We start from the raw sequence: 24,062 nt of genomic DNA, 5'->3' as shown, positions 1-24,062 counted from the left end.
CATCGGGCTCCCTGCTCAGTGAAGAGCCTGCTTCTCCCTCTCCCTCTGCCTGCAGCTCTCCCTGCTTGTGCTCTCTCTGTCAAATAAATAAATACAATCTTAAAAAAAAAAGAAAAGAAGAAGAAGAAGCTGAGATTTGGCAAGGCAGCAGAGAGCCCAACCTTATGAACCTCCCACCTCTGATAACTGGAACATGTAGCTCAGGTTGGGTGATCAGATCCCTCTGCCCACCCCATCATGGCACCAAGGAAGGTGCAAGGAAGAGGCTCAGGCCCTAGTTAGTAACCTCGCCCTCCCGAGAAGTACGGTTAAACTTCCATCAGCTAATGTGGGTGGCCAGCTTGCAGCTGGATCTCCACCCCTTGGGAATGCCAGGAAGGGTTGGGCGATAAGCATCGGTGAGTTTGGCCCTGGAGGGCCAGCTGCAATTGGAGCCCTCTGCTGATACAGGTCTCGCTTTCGTGGAGGAGACACTCCTGCCCATCCCGTCGCCGGCTTCAGCACCGCGCCCTGCAAGCTCTTTCCTGCCACTTGGCGATGGTCGAGGTACCGGCCAATGCCTGGATTTACCCTCCCCTGCGCGCGGAGACAGCCTTGGCTCGGACACGGAGTGGGGTGGAGTTTACTCCTATCCAGCTCGAGCTCTGCTACACCAGGCCAATCTGGACCTGGAGCGCCCTCTGGCGCGCAGTGCCAGGCTTTGAGCTTGGTCCCGGGAATGCGCTGGAGGGCGCCTGCTGGGTGGCGGAGCTCTGAAAATCATTCGGCCTTGATTATTATCTCACCCGTCTCCAGGTCCGGCTCGGGGAGGCGCAACGCAGCCTTACACAGCTGCTAGGATGGGTTTGGACGGGGGTCAGGGAGAACCAGGGTGCTGCTAAGGGTGGCTACATCAGTGTGGACATGCCGTTGCTGGGCCTGGAGTCATACGTGTTTTCTCTGAACTGGTCACTGCCAAGAAGATCTATACTGGCCTTGCTTGGCCTTTTGATGTTCCCCAACCTCATCACCACCGCTGTCTTTTCCTGGACATTGGAGCAGGAGGGGTGCAGCTGTTTCGGGATGCTGGGGGTCTCCCAGAGTAGAGGGAAGGCTGTCTTTACCGCGTGTAATGTCATGGGAGGAATTCCAGAAACTTTTTCTTTTCACTGATGTCACCATCTCTGGACCCAAAGGTAGAGGAATCAACGTGGTTTGGATGTGGGTGAGTTGGGGTTGAGCCCTGAAAATTGTAGAGACTCTCCATGGCCTCAGCCTCCAAAGACAGCTCACAGGAAAAATCTGGAGTGGGAAGTGGTGATGTCCACAGTCAGCAAATTTCTACCAGGTGCCAGAGAGGGCACAGGATTCAAGTGTGGCCTGGACAAATCACTGACATTCTCTGGCCTTCCCAGGTAAGCGTGGACCTTCTGGGATGGTTCTGGGGTGGTCACGACTATTGAATACAGGGAATGCTGCTGATTACTGGGTCGGTGTGGACATGTCTTAGATTTCAGGCGGGTCCTGGGATACCCAGGGGTAGCTGCATGCGGGGCAGGTTGGGAACTATGTCACTTCAGCACTAAGGACTGGACAGCATCCTCAGGGCAGTTTCGCAAAGCCAAAGCAGGGACGCCCGATGGCTTACGCCCACTGAGGGTGGCCCATAGAGGCTGCCGGCAGAACCCTTTTTGAGGGTCCTGAGCTTCGGGACCCTGGCCTTGAGGGACTTGGGACCTGACACCTGCACTCATAGGGTTGGGATCTGAGCTCCAGGAGTTACAGACTCTGGGTATCAAATAACCCTTTGTAGTGCTTCGAATTACAAACTTTTAAAAAATTCAATCCATTTCTTTACATATAAAGTCTACATGAGTTATGAATCCTCACTTCTGCCACTCTGCTAGAACTTTTCCAGAAAGCCTCCATTTCTTCCTTGATCTTGTTTTCTACCAGTAATGCGAAGTTACTGTGTTTTGAAGGTTATAGCTGTTTGTAAACACCTGCTTGTTGGTCTTCCTGGCTAAGTGCTGGGCAAGGCCAGAGGAGGTCACCATGTCAGAATTGTCTCTAAGGAGGGAGGTAGACACAGGGATGGAATCGTAGCTTTGCACATGGCCACCTCGAGGCTGTGCAGGTGTGGCATGGCCCCCACCCACAGGAAGAGCGAGTCCATCAGCTGCATGACATGAAAATGCGTGAGCTGCTCCTACAGCCTTGTGCTGAAGTTGTGCAGAGAGACATCCTCGACCTTGGCGACCCAAGGCCCCTTCATGCCACAGCAAGCCCCGGCCCTCAATCATCGAAGACTCTGGCTCCGCTCAGATTACATACACTTTTACACATGGTCTTTTCTGTGCTTCTCAACAGCTCAGGAGAGCAGGCCTGCACATCCACACTAATAGGTGGGGGACCTCAGGGAGGGTAGAAGTCACATAGCCAGGGAGGGGTTTGAACCAAGACTGAACAATTGCCTTGGTCCTAGCAGATTTATCCACAAAAACAATGACGATCATGTGGAGCCCTTATAGTAGTGGGATCCTGAGGGCTGATGGGCTCAACGCAAGGGAGGAGGGATTTGGGAGTGAGAATGACTTACGGCCCTAGGTGGGCACTGTGTATGTGGGGTGGGAGCCCTGGTTAGGCTGGGCAGTGCTTAGGGCTTTAAGGAGGCACAGGCTACTAATGAAACATGACTGTTCCTGAAGTCTGAGGTGCCACTCAAGGCCCATCACAGTTCATAGTTCATCTATCCAGACTCATTAGGCCAGGACCCCCTCCTTTGGGCCAGAGCTCCCTCATCTGTTGCCTGACCAAGCCATCCCAGCCAGGGCTGGGACTAGGGTGAGTCAAGTAAGGAGCCTAGGGTGCAAGATTTGAAGAGGCATTCACTGTCAGGGCCGTGCAAGTGCAGGCTGGCACCGGCAGGACCCTAAGACAGAGTCTCTTCTCCCTCCCCTCTCCCTCCTGCCTTCACTCTAAGCTTTGAGCTCCTAGAGGGCAGAGACTGTGCCTGCTACTGCCTTGGGGGCCCCGGCCCAGCATGTGGGCTGTGCAGTGCTGTTCTCAGAGCTCAATAAACATTTGTCAGTGGTCAAGCCTCAGCTTTCGTTCCTGAGAGAAAAACAGCTTAAGCAGGGAAGAGCATGTGCGTGTCACTCAATCTAACCGATTCTGGTTTGGCCACGGTCTGGACTTCTCATTTGCTAAATATAAGCAAATGGAATGTCAAGGGGGAGAAGGCAGTGCCCTTGCAAGATTCAGAAAGTCCAAGTCAGGGGCGCCTGGGTGGCTCAGTGGGTTAAGTGGCTGCCTTAGGCTCAGGTCATGATCCCAGGGTCCTGGGATGGAACTCCGCATGGGGCTCCCTGCTCGGCGGGAAGCCTGCTTCTCCCTCTCCCACTCCCTCTGCCTGCCACTCCCGCCAGGGACAACAGCTAGATCTAATCCGGGAAGCCAAAGCAGCTACTGGATGTGGATCGAGTGTATCGACTTTCTACTTATCAGGACTGGAGCAATAAGCAGGATCGATCCATTGCTTTTGACTGCCAGTGAGTGCTGCGCGCCGATTGGTCCCGGTTAAGGAAACGAGGAAAAAAAAGGCGTGCATGTGGGTGCCTCGGTCAGAGACTGGCGCGTTCGGTGGGAACGAGGCCGGCGAGGGACCATGGCGTCGCTCAATTGCAGCGCCGTCGTCTGCGTGATTTGTTTGGAGAAACCGAAATACCGCTGCCCCGCCTGCCGCGTGCCTTAGTGAGCGCGGGGATTGTGGGGAAGGGGACCGGGCGGGGGCGGCGGGGGGCCGGGCGGGGACCCCGGGAGGGTCCGCGCGACCCTTCGGGCTGACGCGGCTCGTGGCTTCTGTTGTTACAGCTGCTCGGTGACCTGCTTCCGGAAGCACAAAGGTAAGGCACCGGCGTCCCCTCTCCCCCCCTACCCCCCGAGCCACCGCTCTCCTCGTGCGGGCAGCCCCACGTCCCGCCGCCCTCCCTCCCGGCCTTGCCTCGCCCGATCCTGTCGGAGCCCCAGGGGGAGCCTCTGCCTGTGAATGCCTCCCCGGATTTTGAAGTCAGAAACTTCTGCTCTGCCTTTCCTCCTACAGACTGTCCTCCCCACCCCCCCCTTAAAAATCGGCGACTGCTTTGGCCGTCGAAGTCAGCCCTAGCAGTTTCTTCATCTTAGTATTCTGACTCAGAAGCAAGACCATTTTCTTTAAATGTCTGGCTAGAAACAACGAGGTAGATCTGTTTGCCTTAAGGAGCGATTAGTGCTGTTAAATCTACATTTTAACTCCAATCAGGAACGTCAGTCCTCAGAGACCGTTTCCCACGACTTCATGCTGAGTTGACTCTGGTTAAAGTTCTATTGGTTTTTTGCGTCTAGTGTGATCTCCCCGCCCCCCCCCCCCCCCAAGCCAGTCTCTGGCTTAGAGGTCTGTTTCAAGCTGCATCGCTCCCCCTGCTGTTTTTTTTTTTTTTTTTTTTTTTTTACCCTAGTATCTCGAGCATTTTCAAAGGAAATTTGTCAGTTCAAAGAAGTAGAACTGTTTTGCTGGAAATAGGGTCGGGGGAGCCAGGTTGGGTAACTTTGCTCTGGCTCTGCAGCCCTGGGTGGCCCAAGAACCCCTAGGGCAATCCGGGGCAATCTGGAGCTCTAAACAGTGTGGCCCTGCTGCTGCCAGGGTTTCTCCTAAAATGCACATTTGAGTAATTCACTCCCTTGTTGAAAACTCCAGCCTCTCTAGCAAAGGGAGGCAGTGGTTCTTAGCCTGGGTATTGCTCTTCCTAGGGAGACACATTGTGACAATGTGTCTCAGTAGCTGAGGAGGCTTGGGGCCGCTTCTGGCAATTGGTATTTGTGCAGATAAACATCCTGTGGTGAGACCATCTCACACCGTTAAAAGACCTTTCCACCCTGAACATCACAGTGCCTTTGATGAGAGACACTGGTCTTGGGAAGGCCAACCTCCCATGTGGCATTCTTCTGCTTTCTCCACTTGCACCCCAGCCACCTGCCAGGCCTGCCCTGTCAATCAGCTGCTAGTCAGGCATCACTGTGTCCTTGCATGTGACCCTGTTTTTCAGGGGTCTGGTCCAGCTGTAGACCTTTCCCTCTGCTGGGAATGCTCTTTCGCGCTGGCAGCACCTCCCCTTTGTCTCCCAGTCCTCTCAGGTGACATCAGTCAGACTCTTAATCCAGGGCTCTAGCTGCCGGCCATAAGGCTCAACCCCTTGAGGTGGGCCTGATGACTTTCATCTGTGTCATCCCAGTGGCATGTGGTACATGCAAATTTGGTATCTGAAACTGCTGAGAAAATAGCTAATTGAAGTCAGTGTGCTACTTAATCTTGGGGAGAGCCCTGTGAGGTTAGGCGGTGTGAGGAGGATGGGGACAGTCCTCAGGGTGCATGAGGCCTGCTTCCTCCACCCTCTGCCAGGCTCAGGATTTCTTTTTTTTCTGGGTGCTGCCCTTTGATTGGATCCCTCGGTTCCTTTGCATTTATCTCCATCCCCACCCACATGCCTTACCCCGTACATGTTTCCCACCTAGATGCTGGCTCGGTGGGGAGGTGCAGCCTTTAAGTGGAAGTGATGTGCATCTGATTTATGTCTCTTTCAGAGCAGTGCAACCCTGAAACTCGTCCTGAGAAAAAAGTAAGGTCAGCTGTTACAGCAAAAACTATAAAGCCTGTAGCAAACAAAGGTGGGTTGCTTGACTTCAAAAAAACCTCGGAAAGGGTTTCATACAGAAGCTTAAGGAAGAGACGTGGGTTGGGACAGGGAATCAGGAACAAAGGCTTCATCTTAGCTCAGCACCAGGATGGGGGGGGGGGCACCTGTTGTGTATTTTAGAGCAGCCTGAGGGCATTGTTAAGGACAAGAAATGAGGGGGTGAGAGGCAGCTGGCTGTGGTGTGGGGGTGAGGGGTGGACCCTGCTGGCAGGAACCTTCTCCAGTCATAGCTTCAGGTCTCCCTCCCTGGGCCTGGATGGAGCGGTCCGTTCACCTGAGCGAGGCTCAGGTAGGAGGCTGCCTTGACCTAGCTCACCTCCCTGCTGCTGGGGGCTCCTCATGGCTTATTGTGGGAGTGGGCTGTCAACCCATCCATCTCTACAGACTTCGGTATCTCCTGGGTGTCAGGCACCATGCCAGCCTCCGAAGGCAGCCCCTCCTGGTGCCAGCAAAGAGGTACTGAACATTCACAGCATGGGATAGCCTATTTCTGCCCTTTGAGAAACTTCCTTGTTGGCTTTAGGCAGTGTCAGAAATTTTTGGCCATGCTGAAAGCACAAGGTATTCACGGTAGCAGGTTTTTATAGAGCACCTAGTTTTTTGGCCCCTGACAGGGCTGGAGCCATAGTGAGGAGAGCTGGGGTGATAAGAACTGGAAAATGAGGCTCCTGGCCCAAAGACCACAGAGAAACACATAGAACAAGCATGTGAACACGCTAGGATGCATCTGTTAAACTCCCCAATTGTTAGCTTCACCCTCCTTCCCCAAAAAGAGGAATGTTGGTAAAGTCACAAATTCCAGAAAAGGTCACTTTTGTTTTGTCAATACCTGCTTACCGCTGCTCCTGTCACTGGTGTGCACATTTATCTGTTGGAGTAGTTCGTCTGGCAGCTGGGTTCTATTTCTGGTCGTAACTAGTTGTGTTCTGTGTTCCTCAGATGGTGAGGACTCTGTAGCTGACTTTCTCAACAGTGATGAGGAAGAGGACAGAGTTTCTTTGCAGAATTTAAAGAATTTAGGTAAGTGTGCTGTGCTTGCTTCTTTATCGACCACTGATACATTTAATCCAATGTATAGAATGTGATTTTTTTTTTAAGTTACTAAATACAGGTGACCTTTGAACTGCACAGGAGTAGGGCTCCCTTCCGTCCACCCTGCAGCTGAAAATTCATGTATAACTTCGGACCCCCGCAGAACTTAACTACTAATAGCCTACTGTCGGCCGGAAACCTTACCGGTAACATAGTTGGTTACCACGCAGTCTGTATGTTGCATGTATCATATGCTGTATTCTTACAATAAAGTAAAAGAAAATGTTAAGAAAATCACAAGGAGAAAATATATTTACATCACTGTATTTATGGGAAAAACTCCATGTATAAGCGGACCTGTACAATTCAAACTTGTGTTGTTCAAGGGTCCCTGTACTTGAGTGTGGCACGCAGAGCCCTTCAGCCACATGACCCTGTAAACACTCAGGGCTTCCACACTTCCCCGCCTTCCTACGACCCCCTCGGCCTGGAATCCTACTGGTTTTGTGAGTTGGCAAAATTCTCCTCCCTCAAGCTTGGTTCAGATTACCCTTCCTCAGCTCAGTTTTTCTTAGTCTTTTGTCTTTCTCAGAAGCAAGCACTTTTCACCTTCCCATGGGGCCTTGCAATATACCACTCGTATTTTATGGTACCTTCTCTCTCCCACACTGGTCTGTAGGGCAGGGACCTGCATTTACCCCACCTCCCCAGTGCGCCATATGTGGTCTAGCCATTCAAGCAGACGGTAACCCCAGGAGTTGGGAGTTTTAGAGGGATGAGAATGTTCGTGACGCCCGGTGTTTCTGTAGGCCCGCGCGGTCAGGCCTTGGGGCCATTCTGTGACCCAAGTGATGAACGGGCCTGGGTAGTTCCTACACGTGGGAGGTTTCACTTCCGCCTCACCGTCAGGCCCACCCTGCTGCTCACCCAGTCCCACAGCAGGGAGGAGACTGAGGGCAGGTGTGAACGGTTTTGTAAACTGTAAGGCACCACGCAGATGTTGGCGTCTGTTCATTGCTACTGAGCCTGCAGTGTGAGGGCCATGTGCTGGCTTCTGCAGCGTTCAGAGTCTTTGGTGTAACTCTCCTCACCAGGGAGAACCTTTAGGCCTGTGAATAACAACGTGCCATCAACTTCATGTTGTTCTCTGTGGTGTTCTCTGTGTTTGTGCTGGAATTTTTTCCTACTTGAAATGGTGTAAATTTATAGAGATGCCAAGAACAAGAATCTGTGATGGCATTTAACTGGGAAATCATCTGCTATGCTGACCTCACCTTGTTTATGTGGAGCACTGGTTCCATTCTCGGGTTTAAAGGTGAAGGGAATGCACCACCCTTGATCTGTACACTACATCGGACGCATTTAGCTTTTAGCTGTCTCCATCTGTTCCCACTTGAACTCACACTGGCTTTCTTGTTCATTTTTAAGGAGAGTCTGCAGCATTAAGAAGCCTGCTGCTCAACCCCCACCTTCGACAGCTGATGGTCAGCCTCGATCAGGGCGACAACAAGGCGAAGCTCATGAGAGCCTGCATGCAGGAGCCCTTGTTTGTGGAGTTTGCGGACTGCTGTTTAAGGATTGTGGAGCCATCCCAGGATGAGGATTCCTAAGACGGATGATTGTGCTGCTCACTGGAACGTGTGCGTGACTTCGAACCTGCCCGCACCCCCAGGAGAACAGCTAGCGAGGGGCCCTCAGCGAGGGTGCTGACTTGCAGACTGGCTGGCGTAGCGTGGGCTGCACAATGGCCTTATCTCCAGCACTGTAGGTGTGGGTTTCAGGCAAGAGGAGGATACTCGAGGTGACAAACCCTTTATGGAGGGAGAACTTGACATTCTGATGGTGTTTAAATGTTTTAATTTTGGTAGCGTTTAGGCATCACACATGATTTGTCAAGTTTCATACCCATTTGAGTTAAAACTTGCTCACTGTTGCTAAATAAAATCAGGATATGGTGATTCTCTGGTAAATGGCATTGTTCATCCTTAGTTCATAATTGCTTGAAATTACATTAATCAACCTATTAAATAGTAAGGTTTTGTTCCTTTCAAAGGAACTAAATGCAAATATCCCAGTCGAAATTTGGGGGCTACTTTCAAGCTAACTCGGCCTGTTCTGTTTGCAGGGACTTGGGGGTGCCCCACTGTAGTGATGGACTACACAGCTCAGTTGGATCTCTGAAGGTAGTAAAATTGGGGAAATCCTTTCTGGCCCTGAGGTTTCTTAGCCCTGGTTTGCTAACCAACCCTTGACGTCTGTCAGGGCCTGAGATGTGCACGGAAGCCCCGGGCAGCGAGTGTAGGGGCCGCAGCAGCCGTTGCTCATTCACAGGAGCTTGGAGTCGTTGTGGGAGTAGTGTGGCGGCATTGTGTGGATTAAACGTCTTTGGCAAAGCAGCCGGCAGGAAAAGGCCTTGTAAACACAAAGGCACCAAAGGGTTGCCCAGCCAGGTGAGGCTAGAAAGTGGGAAGACCTCACTTGTGGCCCAGGCTGTGTCTTTCCAGCAGAATCTGATTAAAGCCAGTAACACTGTAGGGTGAGGGTTCAGGGCAGATGTCTGCATATGGCAGAGGAGACTTTTTGCAGTGGAACTTGATCGAGCCCTGGGGGGGAGGGGGAGAGAAAGAGACCACTGAACCCCAGCTCCCAGCTGTGCCAGCCCTCCGGGTGCCCCCTGCCCTGAGCCAATGCTAGAAACGCACAGAGATGTGGACGAGCACTGGTAGGAGACCAACAGCAGGAGGATTGGGTTCCTGCTTTTTGCTCATTCTAAACCAGTGGCAAATTAAAATACAACATTTCACATCCATTCACTGTGATGGATGAGGGAGCTCTCCCCTAATAAGAGTATTATCTGCCACAGTCTTAAGACTGCTTAAAACTGGAAGAGCAAACAATCCCACTTCTGTTTATACTCTGGCTGGCTTGTGTGTTGTCATGGGAGATCTTCTCCAGATTACGTCCTATCGTAATTCCTCTGGTATGGAAACTTTCCTTTTGACTTGTGTCACTTAATCCTTGCTGGGACCCCATGTGGTAGGTTGAGCATTAGCCCACTATATGTGTTGGCTGACTGTCTCTCCGGCAGCCCATAATATAAAAACAGAGCTCTTGGACCACTGACTACCTGCTTGTCATTTGCACAGCTGGAGCAGGAGATAAACCAAGTAATAATGTGAGGAAAATAAGATGCTAACTTCAGAATAAACTGTCATCACAACCCAAATTTTAAAAAGTGGAACTAATTAAATGGAGGTTCAGAGGAGCCAGAACACTCAGAGGCAGTTTTTAAAAAGTGAGAGGGCTCTGGAAAATTCCTAGTTGTAATGATGGAAACCACCCAAACCGGCAGCCAGTTGGGAGACTCAGGCTTCTGGTGTCCTGAGCGGGGTCAGGACAGCTCTTGTCCTAGCCTCAGCCCTGCTCCCACCACAGACTCATGGGCTTTGGCTCCTGCCTTCTACAAGGAGGTGTGAGGGACCCAGAGGCGTGCTTACCTGAGGCAGTGCTCGGATGGATGTGACACCAGCTTGTCCTTGGGCCATCTGGACCGTGTAGCTACTGGGGCTCCCCATGGGGAGCTGGAGGCAGGCCCAGACCACCAGCTTCCTCTGAAAGCCGCGGACACCCACAGCTGCGTTGGCCAGGACCAGGCCCAGGGGCCAGAGGCGGATTACTGCCGCCAGGAGGCTGGTCTGTGTTTGTGGCAGCAGAAGGGAGCCCGTGGGAAGGGGAACTTGAGACAAGTGGTTTTCTTCCACACCATCCAGTTCTTTCGAAGCAAGGAAGGCCATTCCAATCTAAAAAAAAAAAAAGAGTGCCACTTTATAGCTTTCAATGTATTCTTAATGGAAACCAAAATGATCTTTAACAAGGTAGCTTAACAAGGTGACCTGAAGGGCACTGGGCTGTTGAACAGCTGGATGCCTTCAACTAGATGGGCGCCATGTGGCCGAACTTCTTTATGCGCAGGGCACCTGTGCTTATAGGCCTTACATATGCTACTTTAAGAACAGCCTTGAGATCTAATTGATACACCATAAAATTCACCCCTTTAAAGTGTGTAATTCCATGGTTTTTAATATATGCCCAGAGGTGTTAATGTCGCCCTTTCTGCGTCCCAGGAGCCCCACCCCAGGGCCGTCGGGTACCACCGTCCACTGTCCATCTTGCCCAGGGGGTCAGATACTCACTTGCCACCTCCGCCACGCGCGCTTGATGACTGTGGCAGCTGCATGAAGCCTCCGCACGTGTTTCCGAGCTAACCAGGACCGGATGGCTGAGGGGTTTGCCCAGAAACAGGAAGTGAAATGTTCCTTAGAACTATGCGTAGCCTGGCCCTGCAGCCACACCCGAGCTGCTGAAGAAGTTTGGAATTGGCGCATCTTCAGGGGACGGCTAGCCTATGCCACCCGGTAAAGGAGGGAATGGAAGTTGGTACCGAAGTGAACTTGGCTCTGAAAGACGCCCCTCAGACCGTCAGGCTGGGACAGACGTCGTGTGGAAGGGCCGCAGGGAGCAGGCTGAAGTTGCCTACCGGCCTTACGAATTCATAAACTGGACCCCACTGGGCACCCACGTGTTGGTAAAGGTGACACTACTGGATGGTAGACTGGCAATTTTCATTTCCTTCTCCTGCAATTTCAGCATTTTCTGGTTCTTTTACATTCAGAAAAGGAGCTATTCCATTCAATATTAATATGTCTGGATTCTAGAAAACTAAAAAGCTTAAAGACAGATCCAAATCCTATCTCACCAATGCAGACAGTTCTTTAGTTTCCTTACGTTTTTTTAGGCCCATACACACAGAAACACACTTGAGGAAGGTGGCATCACCCTTGACGTGCAGTTTGGCATCCTGGTTTGAACATCACATTGGAAGTAGTTTTTCATTAAATTTAAAATGTTCTTCTAAAACACTTCCTAGCTGCATCATAAGGATGGTCCGTAACAGCCATGACTTTATCACTGCCAGCTACATGGGTGGTTTCTAGTATTTTCAAAATAAGACTGCTGGGAACATGGTTCCTATATCTCTTCCTTTGATGAATCAAATCTTGTCAGTTTTTACCTTCTCAAACTCATTACAAGCCCTGGACCCAACATGTAATTTGTCATAGAGGCAAAGGAAGGTGGCGGCATAAGCTGCTCTCTAGGTCTGGGAAAGGGGAATTAAAGGCAAATTTTCAGCCTCTGCTGCCTACAGAGCACCCTTATTTGTGGTGTCACCTGGTTTCCACTGAACTAGGGAGACACTCTGATGAGAATTCGAATCCCAGTGTACCATAGGGTCGTGCCGTCAGTGTCTTGAGGCTGGGACACAGCCTTGGCACAGGGGGTCTCCAGGAAACCCGGATCATTAGGGGTCTGCACGTGGGCCCGTGGGCCCCAAGCCCATGCACCTCGTACCTGCCTGGATGAGCACGGCTGCCCGTCTCCGCCTCCCCTGCTTGCGGGACCAGTGTCGCCTCCAGCTGCCCTGGATGCGGCGAGCACACTGCTCCAGTACTTGGGCACGTCCGTGTTCCAGAAGCTCCAGCTGGGAGAAGGGGCATCCGCTGAGGGCCTCAGCCTATCCTCCCATTGTCCTGAAGTGGTCCCAGACCCTATCCTGCTGAGGAGAGCACACGGCTGGCTTCGGGGAACCCCCCTCCTCCTCATAAACCAGCTTACCGTGAAGTCCGTCATGAACACCTTGGTCCTGCCACAGTGAACTGGGGCTGCTGAGGCCTCAGATGGGTCACCAAGTGTAGCCGCTGCCTGAGTCAGAGCTGGAAGAGTGTGGAGGATGTCCTGGAGGAGAGGCTGCAGTGCGGCCGCCTCAGTGCATGGAGACCATTCTGTGGGATGGGAAATGGAGGTCCCATCAGCTCTTGGTCATTCACACGCTTCTGTGGATTGGAGAAACCGGTTCTGGTCTCCCCAGTACTCCACAGACTTCTCTGCTATTCTTGCCTCTAACCACTTCCCCATCCTTTTTTGGGGGAGGCCAGAGGTGACCCCTCTAGTGTTCCTCAGGCCCTGGCTATTCTGAAGAATACAGGAGTCCCCACTTGTGGCTGTGTCCTGGGCTGGCCTGCAGCCTCCATCCCCACCAGTCCCCTGGGCAAGCTCGCAAAGGGCACTTGGTGCCTGGACCCCAACCTGGAAACCCAGGCTACTCAGCCGGCATTTGTTCCAAGGCCCCAAACATGCAGGGGACCAAGCAGGGCAGCTGAGCCGCTCCCTCTGCACTGGACCCCTTAACTCCCTGCCACGTATGAGAAAAGGGAGAACAAATCCCCGTCCCAGGGAGGCCCAGCAGGTGCCCCTGCCTGCCCTCTCGCAGCGTGCAGGGCTGGCTCCTGTAGAGGATTTACCTGAGGGCTCTGACCACCTTTTGCTGCCCAGCACCTCTCTGGAGAAGAGGCTGCCAAAGAGGACGCCGCAGACGAGAAACCGCAAAATCGACTGGGGGTGAAGGGGGCTTTGGGCACGAGACACAGCAGTAGAGCAGATCATAAAGAGAGGAGAAGGAAAGAAGTGGGGGAAAAGAATGAAAGGCAAGTGACAAAACTGCCTGAGAGAGGCGGGAAAGCAGAAGTGTTCCAGGTCTGCTGGGCCCCAGGGTAGGGCTGTGTGTGTGGGAGCCGTGGCTTGCTGGGCTGGGGTCCGGCTGGGCAGGGGCCTTGCATTCAGTCCTTGGCCCCTTCTTACTCCACCTGTGAGGGGGGGCTTACCCTACATGCTGACGACCCCAAACCGGGGCCACACGCCAGACCTTTCCCTTGACGTTAGAGCTTGCCAATGGGATGACACCAGGGACCTGGAGCTCAGGTCAGCCCCGCGCTCCCCCAAACCTCTCTTCCCCACTGGCCGGGCACAGTCTGACCAGTTTCTTCCCAACATTGCCCACTGTGCTCACATCTCTAGCTTGACTCTGGCCAACGTAATAGCCTCACGCCCATGGCCTCCAGAAAGCACAAGGCTGACGTCACTCCCTTCCTCCTCTGAGGTGCCTCCATTTGCCCAGAGAATAAAGCTTGGCTTCTGTGACATGGCCTATCACCCCAGTCTCACTTCCAACTGTTCTTTGGCCGTATGGGCGAGCAACACTGGCCCGGAATTCCTCACACACAGGGTTGTCTCCTGCATGTAGCCCTCCGTTTGGATTACCTGTCAGGTGGAATGCTCTTCACCTGGCCAATACCATCTGTCCTCAGACACCACTTCCTCCAGGAAGCTTTCCCTCATTCACATTCCGTAGCACTACCCACGGCACTCTGTTCCCAGCTCTGCCTTTCTACTTTCCCCACTGTCTTCTTTTAGTCTGCTTTCCTGGCTGAACCAAGAACCATGAAGGCAGGGCTGTGTTTTACTCTGAATGCCCAGCCCCTACCCCTGAGATGGCTCAGGATAGGCGCTCAGTCAACTGTGGCTGAACACACAACTAGCAAATGGGGCCCCACTCACCTGAGCGCCCTTCAGCAGGAGGTGGGCCGTGGGGGCCCGGGAATGTGTGAGCAAGGAACCTTCTCAGCAATTCATATCGTTCCACGAAGTTCCGGTGAGGGATCCTGGAAGCCAAGGGCAGCGGAAAAAATGAAGTGACTTCATCTGTGAGCCTGGAATAGCGCTTGGGGCCAAAGGGAGCTCCTCTGTTCAATCTACTCAACAGCTGCCTGACTGTGCCCACAATGAATGGATGAGGTGGTGCTTCTGGAGGGATGACTATGGTCACTCATGGAAGCCCGTGGAGACCATTTTAAACTGGGTCTGCTCTTCCTGCCGTCTTGGTCTACCCAAACAAAGCTGTTCGCTCTTCTTGTAGGGGATTTGCGGCCTGCCGCCTTCCAAAGGGGCTTGCAGGCTTCTCCCTAGTTGGATGGCTCCTGCCACGTACGTGGTCAGCCATATCTGTGCCTTCTGACCCCACAGCCTCCCTTGCTTCCTCCCGATTTCTCTGCTCCCCTTCACTGCAACACTTAAACAGCTGGTGACACCTTGTATCTATCTATACCTCCTCCTCCTGAGTCTGGCTTCTGTCCCCAGCATTGTTCCCATGTGGCTCTTTTTGCAGCCATCAGCAGACACCACGCCACCAAATCCAGTGGCCAGTGCTCTGACTGGCTGATGGGAGGTGCCCGGCTGACCCCCATGACCCCCGTGAGCCTGGCTTCCTCCTTCACCCACGATTCCTGCCCAGTTGTTGTTGCTGGTTTCTCGTCACCTACCCTAAATGTGAATGCTCCTCAGGGAATGGCTTCAGAGTGCTTCTCTCTCCCCACCGTGATTTCCTCCTTGCTTGTGATGTTACAACCCACTGAGGACAGATCCTCATGCGCCCTCCAGTTCCCAAAGCTCTGGGCCCCGAGCTTGTCTTACAGCCGCTGCAAACCTGACGAGGTCACGTTCCTGACTCCCCCCACCATCCCACCTCCAGCCTGTGCCTTCCCCAGACATCCTATCTCAGGGAACTGTCCCCTGATGCATCCATTAGCCTCCGATGGAAGCCTGGAAGTTTCCTGTGTAAGCTGGAAGCTGACTGCTCCTCTGCCCACAACCCATGGTCATCCAACCCCCAGTCCTGTTTCTATCGCAAGCCATACTCCAATTTCACCGATTTCGCTCCATTTTGCACGGCTGCCCCCTCATCTGGGTCACCATCTTGCCTGTATACTGGCAACAGCCTTCTCACACATCTCCCTTCTCTCCTGCCCCTACGTCCAGCCTCCACACAGCCGTCACAGAACATGAATGGGAGCACAGCACTCTCTCCCCGCAACGTCCAGTGGCTTCCAGGCCCTGTGGACAACCTGCCAAGTCCTCGTGGGACCTGTGCGGCCCCTTTCCCCCAGGTCCCTATGCTCCCATCACTTTAGTATCTTAGTTCCTAAGCTGGGAGCTTTGTGCTTGCTGTTTTCTCCGTTCCCAGAGGCCTGATCTGCTTAGAGGGCTCCTCCCTGACCAGCTCCAAGATCCTCTTCCCCCATTAGTCTCCTAGCAGCATTTTTTGTTTCCTTCCTACACTGATCAACTTTATATGTGTGTGTGTACCCGCAGGAACGCATGCCCCAAGAGGCAGAGGCTCACCTTCCTTATTCACTGATACTAAAAACTGTGCTTGATACAAAACAGTACACAGAAAGTGAACAGATAAACGAGCGAAGCCTCTCGAGTTGCAGAGGTTGACCTCTGCAGACCTGCTTCTTTCTCTTCACCTCTACCTCCTGCTCTGGGCTGGGCAGCTCTTGTCACGCCTGAGTCCCAGGCTCCACCCCAGCACCGGCCCTGCCCACTCACCGGACGGGGAAGCCAGCAGCACTGATGTGGATGGTCTCCACGAGGCCACAGGCCTCCAGCTGACTCAGGACCTGCAAGGGTGGGAGACAGGCTGGGCACCTGCGGCCAGAAATACCACTCCTGCCCTCTCTCTGAGGCCGTACCATGGCCTTGGTTGGTATGAACCTGCAGGCTGTCTAGGGGCGTGGCTGATAGGGGTCTATTCCTTGGGATCTCAAGAAAATCTCCCTGCTGAAAAGGGTCCTGGTGGCCCCAGGTCCCCTTATCTGATGCCTGACTTCTGATGCAGCTGAGGCAAGTGCTGGTCCTGCTCTTCTCTCACCCCTCCAGGTAGTGCAGAGCTTCTGCCTCACCATGCAGCCCAACCCCATTTGTTTCCTATTTATTTTCTATTTTGTGGGCAACAGAGTAAATCATAGCTGAGAGGGAGGAGAGATAATATTGTAAAGATTCTTTGGGACCTGAGTGGAGAGAGCCTGGCCTTAAACCCCCAGGCCAGTTGACTGTGGGACACTCTCCAGCACTGTGCAGCACTCAGACCTCATCCACATCTCAGAGCCCCGTACCCTGAACAAAGGACAGCTGCTGGCCACCGACTGCTTTTGTGCAAATCAGAAAACACTCGACCTCTGGTCAGAAATGGCTGCACTGTGCAGGACTGTAAGGCGACGCAGGCTTTCAGCGAATCACAAAAGCCACCCGCCACCCATCCCTCGGGGCAGCTTCAGTTTCATCAGGGCACGTGATGGGCGAACAGAGTGTCAGACGCAGTGCAGCCTTCCTGGCTAGCTTACTGTGCTGTGCACAGACCACAAAACCGTACATGACTGTCCTGCCAAAGCAGGGGACACAAGATGCCCTCATGTGAGACTCAGCCCGAGAGACACGCTCTGTGCACTCCATTTGGAGCCTAAGTTCTGCCTTTCGGCCGTCCCCCCCAGGGCCTTGGCCAGATGGAGCTCCCCTCTGGTCCCGTGAATTACCTCCTCCCGGAGAAAGGTGTGCGCCTGGCCCTGGCTGTTGGGCTTGATGCAGCGAATGTAGTGGGGCGTAGTGCTATGTAGAACCTGCAGAAGCTGCTCCAGGGAGGCCTGCAGGGGGGGAGACTGCGGGGTCAGGCAGACTGGAGCTGCCTGTGTGCATCAGCTGGGTCGTGGTTAGTGACTGCCTCAAACACCCGAGGCAGTCCTCAAAGTCCTGAGGCGGGGATGCTCCTGGGCCCTGGGATGATTATGGGAGGTGCTGAGTCCAAGCACCCTCCTGGCCTGACCTCCCACTGCTCCTCACCCCTGCCTCCAGGGGCCTTCCTGACCTGTGATCCTGTACCTGGTTGGTCTCTGCTGCCCTCCCCCCACCCTCACTGGTGCAATCTTCCTGGAAGAGCACAATCTCGGAAGCCAAAGCCATTCATTCAGGCAACAGCTGTTCTCATTAAGCCCATCCTGTGTGCCAGGGGAGCTGTGCTGGGGCAATGACAAGGTCTGCGGCTGAGCCCAAGGTCTGACGGGCCACACAGACATGGGGTGGGCCCCCTCAGTGGCATGTCTGAGGCTAGGCAGGAAAGTGCCAACAAAATCTGGGCCCCACAAGGTGCTTCTCCAGGAGGTGATCAGGCTGAGGTTTGAAGGAGGAGAAAGCATCAACTTAGGACAAAGGGTATAGAGGGTGGGAGTGTGTGGGGAGGGCAGGGGCATCCCAGGAAAGTGGAACAGAAAGTGCAAGGGTTCAGAGGTGACAGAAAGCCAAAGGTGCTAGAGAAGGTGACAAATCTGCTAGCCAAGGACAGCTGGAGCAGGAAGCTGGAGAACTGGGAAGGGACCGGCACACAGAGGTTCACGGTAACTATTGCTCTTCCATGACCGCCCTATCGGCAGTGGATGAGAGGCCCTCACTGTGCCACCCACAAGCCCCTAGGCTTCCAATCATGTCAATTATACGTCTGTCAGTTTCCTGTCTCGGTCTTCCCCATGAGACTACCAACTCTGCGTGGACCGGGACCATGTCTACTTGACTCGTCAACACTCCCTGGCACACAGTACCAATCCTGGAAGGTGCTGGGTAAATATCTGAGACTGGTGAATGAACCAAGCATATCGTATCAACACCCCCCGACCCACCTTGAACTTGGACACCACAGTCAACACAGGGGCTCTGCTCTGGCCAGAGAGCTCCTCCTGGGCCTTCTCTTTGGGGTCAGCAGGAAACAGCACCTTGAGTAGGGGGTCCTGGGATTGCTGTAGGAGCCTGGTCAGCTCAGGTGGGACAGGGTCCTATTGGAAAAGGACAAGGGCAGCAGGTAACGGCACGTGGAGTGCTACCCAGGGCTGTCTACAGATGAGCCAGTCCTGCTCACCAGCGCCCCAAAAGATGGCTTCTATGGGAGCCCCACTGTGGCAGGAGTCATTTCTGGGCAGCTCATGCCTGATTATCAGGGACCTTAGGCAGGCCCTAGAGGTGACTTTGGATTCTGGGAGGATGTTCAGGAGAGAGTGGATGACTGGATACTTCCATGTATGTGCAGCAATGACTCAACAACCTCATTTCACGCAGGCTCCCACAAGCCATGGCCTGGCCCTCACCTTGTTCTTCTCCACCAGGCCTGCAGTGTGGTACTGCACAGGCCCCGCATAATGCACCACGATGAAGCTGGGCTCCCGGCTGAGCTTGTTGTGGCCCAGGCAGGGGCTGCCCGCCAGCGCACTCTCGATGCGTGTCTGGAGCTGGGCTGCACTGCTTGGCCGATTAAGGCGGCATTCCTGCATGGGATGGGATGGGCAGTCAGCCACAAACATGAGACGGGCCCACCGCAACCCTCATGGTCCCCACGCCCTGTGGCCCCCCCCCCGACAGCAGAGTTGTCACACAGTGGCTCTCAGAGTGAAGGAATGTAGGGATTAGCAAGCCCATTTGGCAGATGGGAAGACAGAGGCACAGGGTGGGTACAGTATAGTCTCCAAGGCCCCAAAAAGGCCCCAGAAAGGCCCAACTCTGGTGCTCAGCATACTAGCTGACCCCACCTCATTTATGAGGGAGCAGATGCTGATGGGGCTCCCCTCGATGAGATCTAAGCAGGGCTGGTTGTCCTGGTAGTTGACAAATGACCACTCCAGACCCTCGACTGCATATTCCTCCTAGGGGACAAAGGTGGGGGTTGGGTGGCAGGAGAAGGCAACTGTGATCTAAGGCCCAAGATGGCTCATCCATGGCTGGCCTCGATACCACAGCATATTCCAGAATGGCATCAAAGAAGGAACTAAAGGCTCTTGGTAAGATCCTGGAAGGAGCATTCCACCCCTCACCTGTTGAGCCCTTAGGTAGTGAGCCACAAAGTGCTGTTGCAGCTTCTCATTGGCGTAGTTGATGCACAACTGTTCCAGGCTGTTGTTGGGAAAGGACTCAAATCCGTACACATCCAGCAGGCCTGAGAGGATGGGGAAGAGCCCATGGGGCTGTTGCAGGGGCAGGGGGGCAGGTGGGGGGACTACAGGAGCCTGGGGCGAAACCTCACGCTTGGCAGCCTGGAGATGAAGTTAAATGAGCATGACACCTGGCAGTGGGCACAGCACACACCCCGCCTTGGGGAGGGGCCCACCTCCACTTCATAGCCTCTCAGAATTCAGAGCAGGAGAGAAGGCTGAATGAGGTTTGAGGGGTGGCCTAGAGAACATTTTCTGTGTCCAATCCAGTTTGGAGGGCCTCGATCTCACCAGCCCAGCTGGTATCTAGAATTCCACTGTCCCTTGAGCAAACTTCACATCTTTGAGCTTGACTTCCTCCCCTAACTATCCCACCCCAGTTCCAACCACGTTAGCGTGTCCCCCAAACCCCCTCCAATCTAGCTACCTTGCCTCTCCCCCCACTGCTCTCCTGAGGCCGGACCTGGGTCTCAGGGGAGAGGAGGGGCCCTCACAGACAAGGCACCATCTGAGTCTGCCTAGGGAGCAACAGACGGGGCAGACGTGGGCACCGAGAGCACAAGCCGTCTTCCCCAGACGTTGGTGGATGAGGAGATGGGAGTGCAGAGAAGGGAAAAGAGCTGGGTAGAGTCGCACAGTGGGCTCTACTGTTCTTTTTCTGAAGGAGTGCTCCTGGAAAGGTGAGCCCCTGCTACCTATGAAAGTGGTCCAGGAGTCAGGGTCTGCACAGATGCTGCTATTGATCACGGATACCAGCCAGTCAAACAGCCTGTTGGGGTGGGGGTGGAGGGAGAGAGGACTCTGGTGAGAGGTCAGGTGAGCCTGAGGGGTGGCCAGACTGCTCCTCTAGCCAGGGTGCCACACTCTAAAGGGCCTGTATCCCAAGCCTGACAGGCCAAAGGGTCAAACCCTCTCCTCCAGTTCTCTGGCCCATCCTGTCTTGCCCTACCACGAATGCAGTCTATGGTCGTGCCTGTTCCTAGGTACATAAACCTGGCCTGTCCTGCCAGCACGCTGAACACAGGACAACGAGACCTTGGGGCTAGATAGGGAGTGGGTCTCCATCAGTCACTTGGCCAGACACCCAGCTGGTGTCTTGACTAGAAAGGAAGGGGCCCGTGGGTAGGCCTGCATGAGGCTTGCGAAGAACCAAGTTCATTAGACTCCCCTGCAAAACTAGACCTGTGGTGCCTAGAGCTCAAGATCCTGCTACATCCCCCCCACTCGATCCTGCACAAGTGGGCCCTGAGTCACCTGAGGTCAAGTGGCATCCCGCACTCTGAACCATCCCCCCCCCCCGCCGCAGAAGACGAGGTGGTCGCGGTCCCGGGGACACGTTTGGCATGATGTACGGTACTATTAAGGAGTCTCTTTCTTACACTTTTTCTTAAAGTGACTGCTCTGCAACTTACTGCAATCCAGTCACTGGTTTCTATTTTTGCCATAGGGGCTTCAAGTACCCGTCTGAGGTACTGAACACAAGTGACCCGGCGTTTACCCCGTTGGAAATGTTCTATTGCACACAGGCTCGCTATGTCTGCGGTCCTCATATTTATCTAATCTGCTCATTTTGCAGTGACTTGACACACAGGCTTTAGAAGACTTTGGCCTGAAATCAGCTTCGGCGCAGTGGGAACGAAGACTCTTGCTGAACTGGGGTCAGTCTGAGCCCAGCTGCCGTGGGCCACTTTCATCCCAGTAGTGCCTCTCAGGCTCTCGCCTCTTCAGGAAGTTCATGAAAGCAGAGGGACCCTCTCTCCCCAGTGCTCAAGTTCCCATAAGCAGCACATGCATACGCACACGTATGTGTTCTGTCCCATAGCTGTGCAGGATTCCAGGGCCCTTGATACCTTTACTTGGTACCTTGAAGGTTCTCAGAACCCAGGGTGAGAAATCACCCTTAACCACATGGCCAGAGTCCACGTGGAGATGTCCAAAGAACCAACCAGGGAAAGGCTAGGACCCCCACCTTCACCATGTTCTGGGCTTGCACTTGCTGCACACTATGTCATGTGAGACTGTGGGCCACACTTCTGGCTCTACCGTCTATCAGTCTCCCCAGGTAACATGAAAACATGAAGTGCGAGGGCACATGGAGACAGAGGAGCCGATTCACCCATAGGTCTAAACCTGGAACTGAGAGGGCCCCAGATCGCCTTGGCAGCCTGCTCTGCCAGTGGAGAGCCAGGCAGGCTTTCCTCACCCACTGCCAAGGGCAAGGCAGGCTTCTATGCTTTAATAATGAGTTGAATCTAGCCCAGACTATGGCAACTTCCCCACACAGAGGACTCCGGAATTAAGGTCAAAGGCCTTGCTCAGGAAAAATCCAGGAGCCACCACCTGCTGTCCTTGAGGGTCTGGGAAGCAGGGAGAAGAATGTGTCTGCTTTATCTGGAAGGCTCCACCGTGGGCCCGGGCCTACTGCCTGATGGTGTCTGGTCCAACTCCAGACAGGGGAGAACCTGGAAGGAGGGCAGGGCCCCAAGTGCTCACCGTGCATAGACTAGTTTGGCCACACAGTCTCTGCGGGTGTCGCACTCGGCTCGGGAGCAGGGCTTCTGGAACACCTGCTGCCTGCCTGCCCTGATGGTTCTGATCCGCAGTGTCTCCAGCAGTGGGTCTTCTGGAAGCTGCAGCAGCAAGGCTGACGTCCTGATAGAACCTGAGGACAAATCCCCTCCATGCACACGGCCCTCTTCACAAGACAATGTGACGTCATCACAGTGGAACCATGGAATGGAATGGAATAAACCCCGGTTCAGGTGCGGGAGGCTTGCCCGAGGCAGAAGCAGGACTTGAACTCAGGCCTTCTCTGTCCCAGTCCACACTGCCTCATGTGGGACAGATCACGTCATAAATGCTCTTTTTTCTCATCTGTAGAACAGGGCCGCCGCTGTCTGCCTCCCCAGAGATGGGGGTGAGCAGGAACATCATGGTTTCACCGAGGGCATCGCCTTCCACATTCCAACCCCGGGCCTCCCCGCCTCCCCCCCCCCCATCCCACCCATGTTGGCCCTTTTGCAGACAGGGCGGGCCCTGCTCCCTGGCGGTGTGACCGAAGCCTGAGCCCCAGGCCCCCGCCCTGTCCTCACATTTGGCATCGCCCATCAGCTGGCAGGGCTGAGCTTCGTCCTCAGAGTCGGCAAAGCGGATGTTGCCGAGGTGCAGCAGTCCGGCCAGGACCTGAGTGGGCAAGGGGACACGGTGTGAGCTCTTTCTCCAGGGCTGGAGCCTCGCCTGGGAAGGGCCCGTCTCCTGCTGAACAGAGTCCCGGTACCAGGATCATTAAGACAAGCTCCTAACTGATGCCCCCTGACTACAAGACCCTGCCAGGCACAATTCTGTACGAGTTACATGCATCACCTCGTTTACTCTTTTCAACGATCGCTAAGGAATGTGCTGTGATGATGCCCATGACAGACAGGGGTGACAAAGGGAGAAGTTCAGTCGTAAATCTACAGGGCACCTGGCTGGCTCAGTGGAGCGTATGACTCTCAATCTCAGGGTTGTGAATTCGAGTCGCACGTTGGGTGTAGAGATTACTTAAAAAAAAAAAAAAATACATAAAATCTTCAAATCACAAGCCTGCAGGCCACAGCCTTGGTAAAAGACAAAGGCTGGATGAGAACCCAGGCAGTCTGACTTGAGGTGCCTCCCAGGGCAGCCAGTGGGGCTCCCAAGTCACCCACCATCTGTCCCTGTGCCTTCCCTTCTCTAGAAGCAGACTGTGAGACCACTCCTATTACCTGTGGGCCAGGCTCACTTCTGCATGGCCAGTGGGGCTTTGGCCCTGGCTCCCTCTGGCCTCCTCTCAGCACTGGGGCTCTCTGACAGCTTGGCCTGGGGTAGAATCTGGAATTTTGGTCTCTGCACATTGGGCTCAATGTCCCAGGCCACACTGTACAGTGGATCAGACCCTTATCGGGAGAGCAGGACCTCTCCCACAATCCCCGTCTGGTCCCAGGACAGAGGTCTCCACATGCTACCAGTGTTCAGGCCACAACCTACCTTGGGAGAAGACTGCCATACCCATTGGGCAGAGGGTCATGATACTGCAAGGCCAGAACCCTGGGGTTGTCCACTTGCCCTGGGCTTGTCCCCATGTGCTGTCCCTCTGGCCAAGCTCTGGCCTGATGTGCCTATGCTGGCCATGAACCCCTCCCTGCCTGAGCAGCCCCCATCTAGAGGTAGAGGTCACTGTCCACTGCACTGTCACCTCCCTGCAGAGGCTTCCATGTGGCTGCTGCCAGCCTATCCTGTATCCCTGCCCCCTCTCCTCTGGTGGGTATGGGGTGATAGGCGAGGGCAGCAGTCAGCCCCATTAGCAGACACAGAAGGGAGAAGGGAGGCCACTGGCGGGATGACGGGGGCCCAGTCACCTGGGTCAGCACTCCATCTGAGAGGAGGGAAAGGTGGGAAGTCGGAATTACTACGTCTGGTACAAACTGTCACTTAGTGATGTCCAACCCGGGGAGGTCACTTTACCTCTCTAGTTTTCTCAAGCATAAACATGGAAAAAATCTCCACACACACAGGACTGTTGAAAAAACCAAGTGGACTAAGAGGTATGAACGTGATTTTAAAGTCTGAATACACTAGATGAACCTGTGATAGCATTACT

At 54.0% G+C, this 24,062-nt stretch overlaps 2 protein-coding genes and 1 pseudogene across 3 annotated transcripts in view; 1 reads left to right on the top strand and 2 right to left on the bottom strand.

Annotated features, from left to right (window-relative positions):
• The first annotated feature begins 762 nt into the window (after positions 1-762).
• Positions 763-8,709, top strand: ZNHIT3 (zinc finger HIT-type containing 3). Of its 2 annotated transcripts, XM_027615588.1 has the most exons (7): positions 763-1,394; positions 3,487-3,732; positions 3,853-3,884; positions 5,599-5,682; positions 6,096-6,167; positions 6,651-6,731; positions 8,172-8,709. In XM_027615588.1, exons 2-7 carry the CDS (start codon positions 3,647-3,649, stop codon positions 8,351-8,353), a joined length of 537 nt encoding a protein of 178 aa, XP_027471389.1. In that variant the 5' UTR covers positions 763-1,394; positions 3,487-3,646; the 3' UTR covers positions 8,354-8,709. The 2 variants fall into 2 exon arrangements, with proteins under 2 accessions (XP_027471389.1, XP_027472196.1); XM_027616395.1 differs by lacking the exon at positions 6,096-6,167 and having other exon boundaries at positions 788-1,394.
• Positions 888-2,254, bottom strand: LOC113938998 (annotated as a pseudogene).
• Positions 8,710-8,852: 143 nt separating the features above from the next.
• Positions 8,853-24,062, bottom strand: part of MYO19 (myosin XIX) — a 29,239-nt gene continuing 14,029 nt past the window's right edge. The window contains 15 exon segments of the mRNA XM_027599866.2: positions 8,853-9,346; positions 10,241-10,543; positions 10,937-11,022; positions 12,153-12,282; positions 12,417-12,583; positions 14,196-14,299; positions 16,026-16,096; positions 17,009-17,116; positions 18,143-18,295; positions 18,605-18,781; positions 19,043-19,156; positions 19,325-19,446; positions 20,137-20,210; positions 21,935-22,103; positions 22,534-22,624. Of these exon segments, the coding sequence (XP_027455667.2) occupies positions 9,218-9,346; positions 10,241-10,543; positions 10,937-11,022; positions 12,153-12,282; positions 12,417-12,583; positions 14,196-14,299; positions 16,026-16,096; positions 17,009-17,116; positions 18,143-18,295; positions 18,605-18,781; positions 19,043-19,156; positions 19,325-19,446; positions 20,137-20,210; positions 21,935-22,103; positions 22,534-22,624 (1,998 nt within the window). The 3' untranslated portion in view covers positions 8,853-9,217.

Source organism: Zalophus californianus, chromosome 16, assembly GCF_009762305.2.
Source record: "Zalophus californianus isolate mZalCal1 chromosome 16, mZalCal1.pri.v2, whole genome shotgun sequence".
Lineage (NCBI taxonomy): Eukaryota > Metazoa > Chordata > Mammalia > Carnivora > Otariidae > Zalophus > Zalophus californianus.
This window is presented reverse-complemented; position numbering and strand designations above follow the sequence as displayed.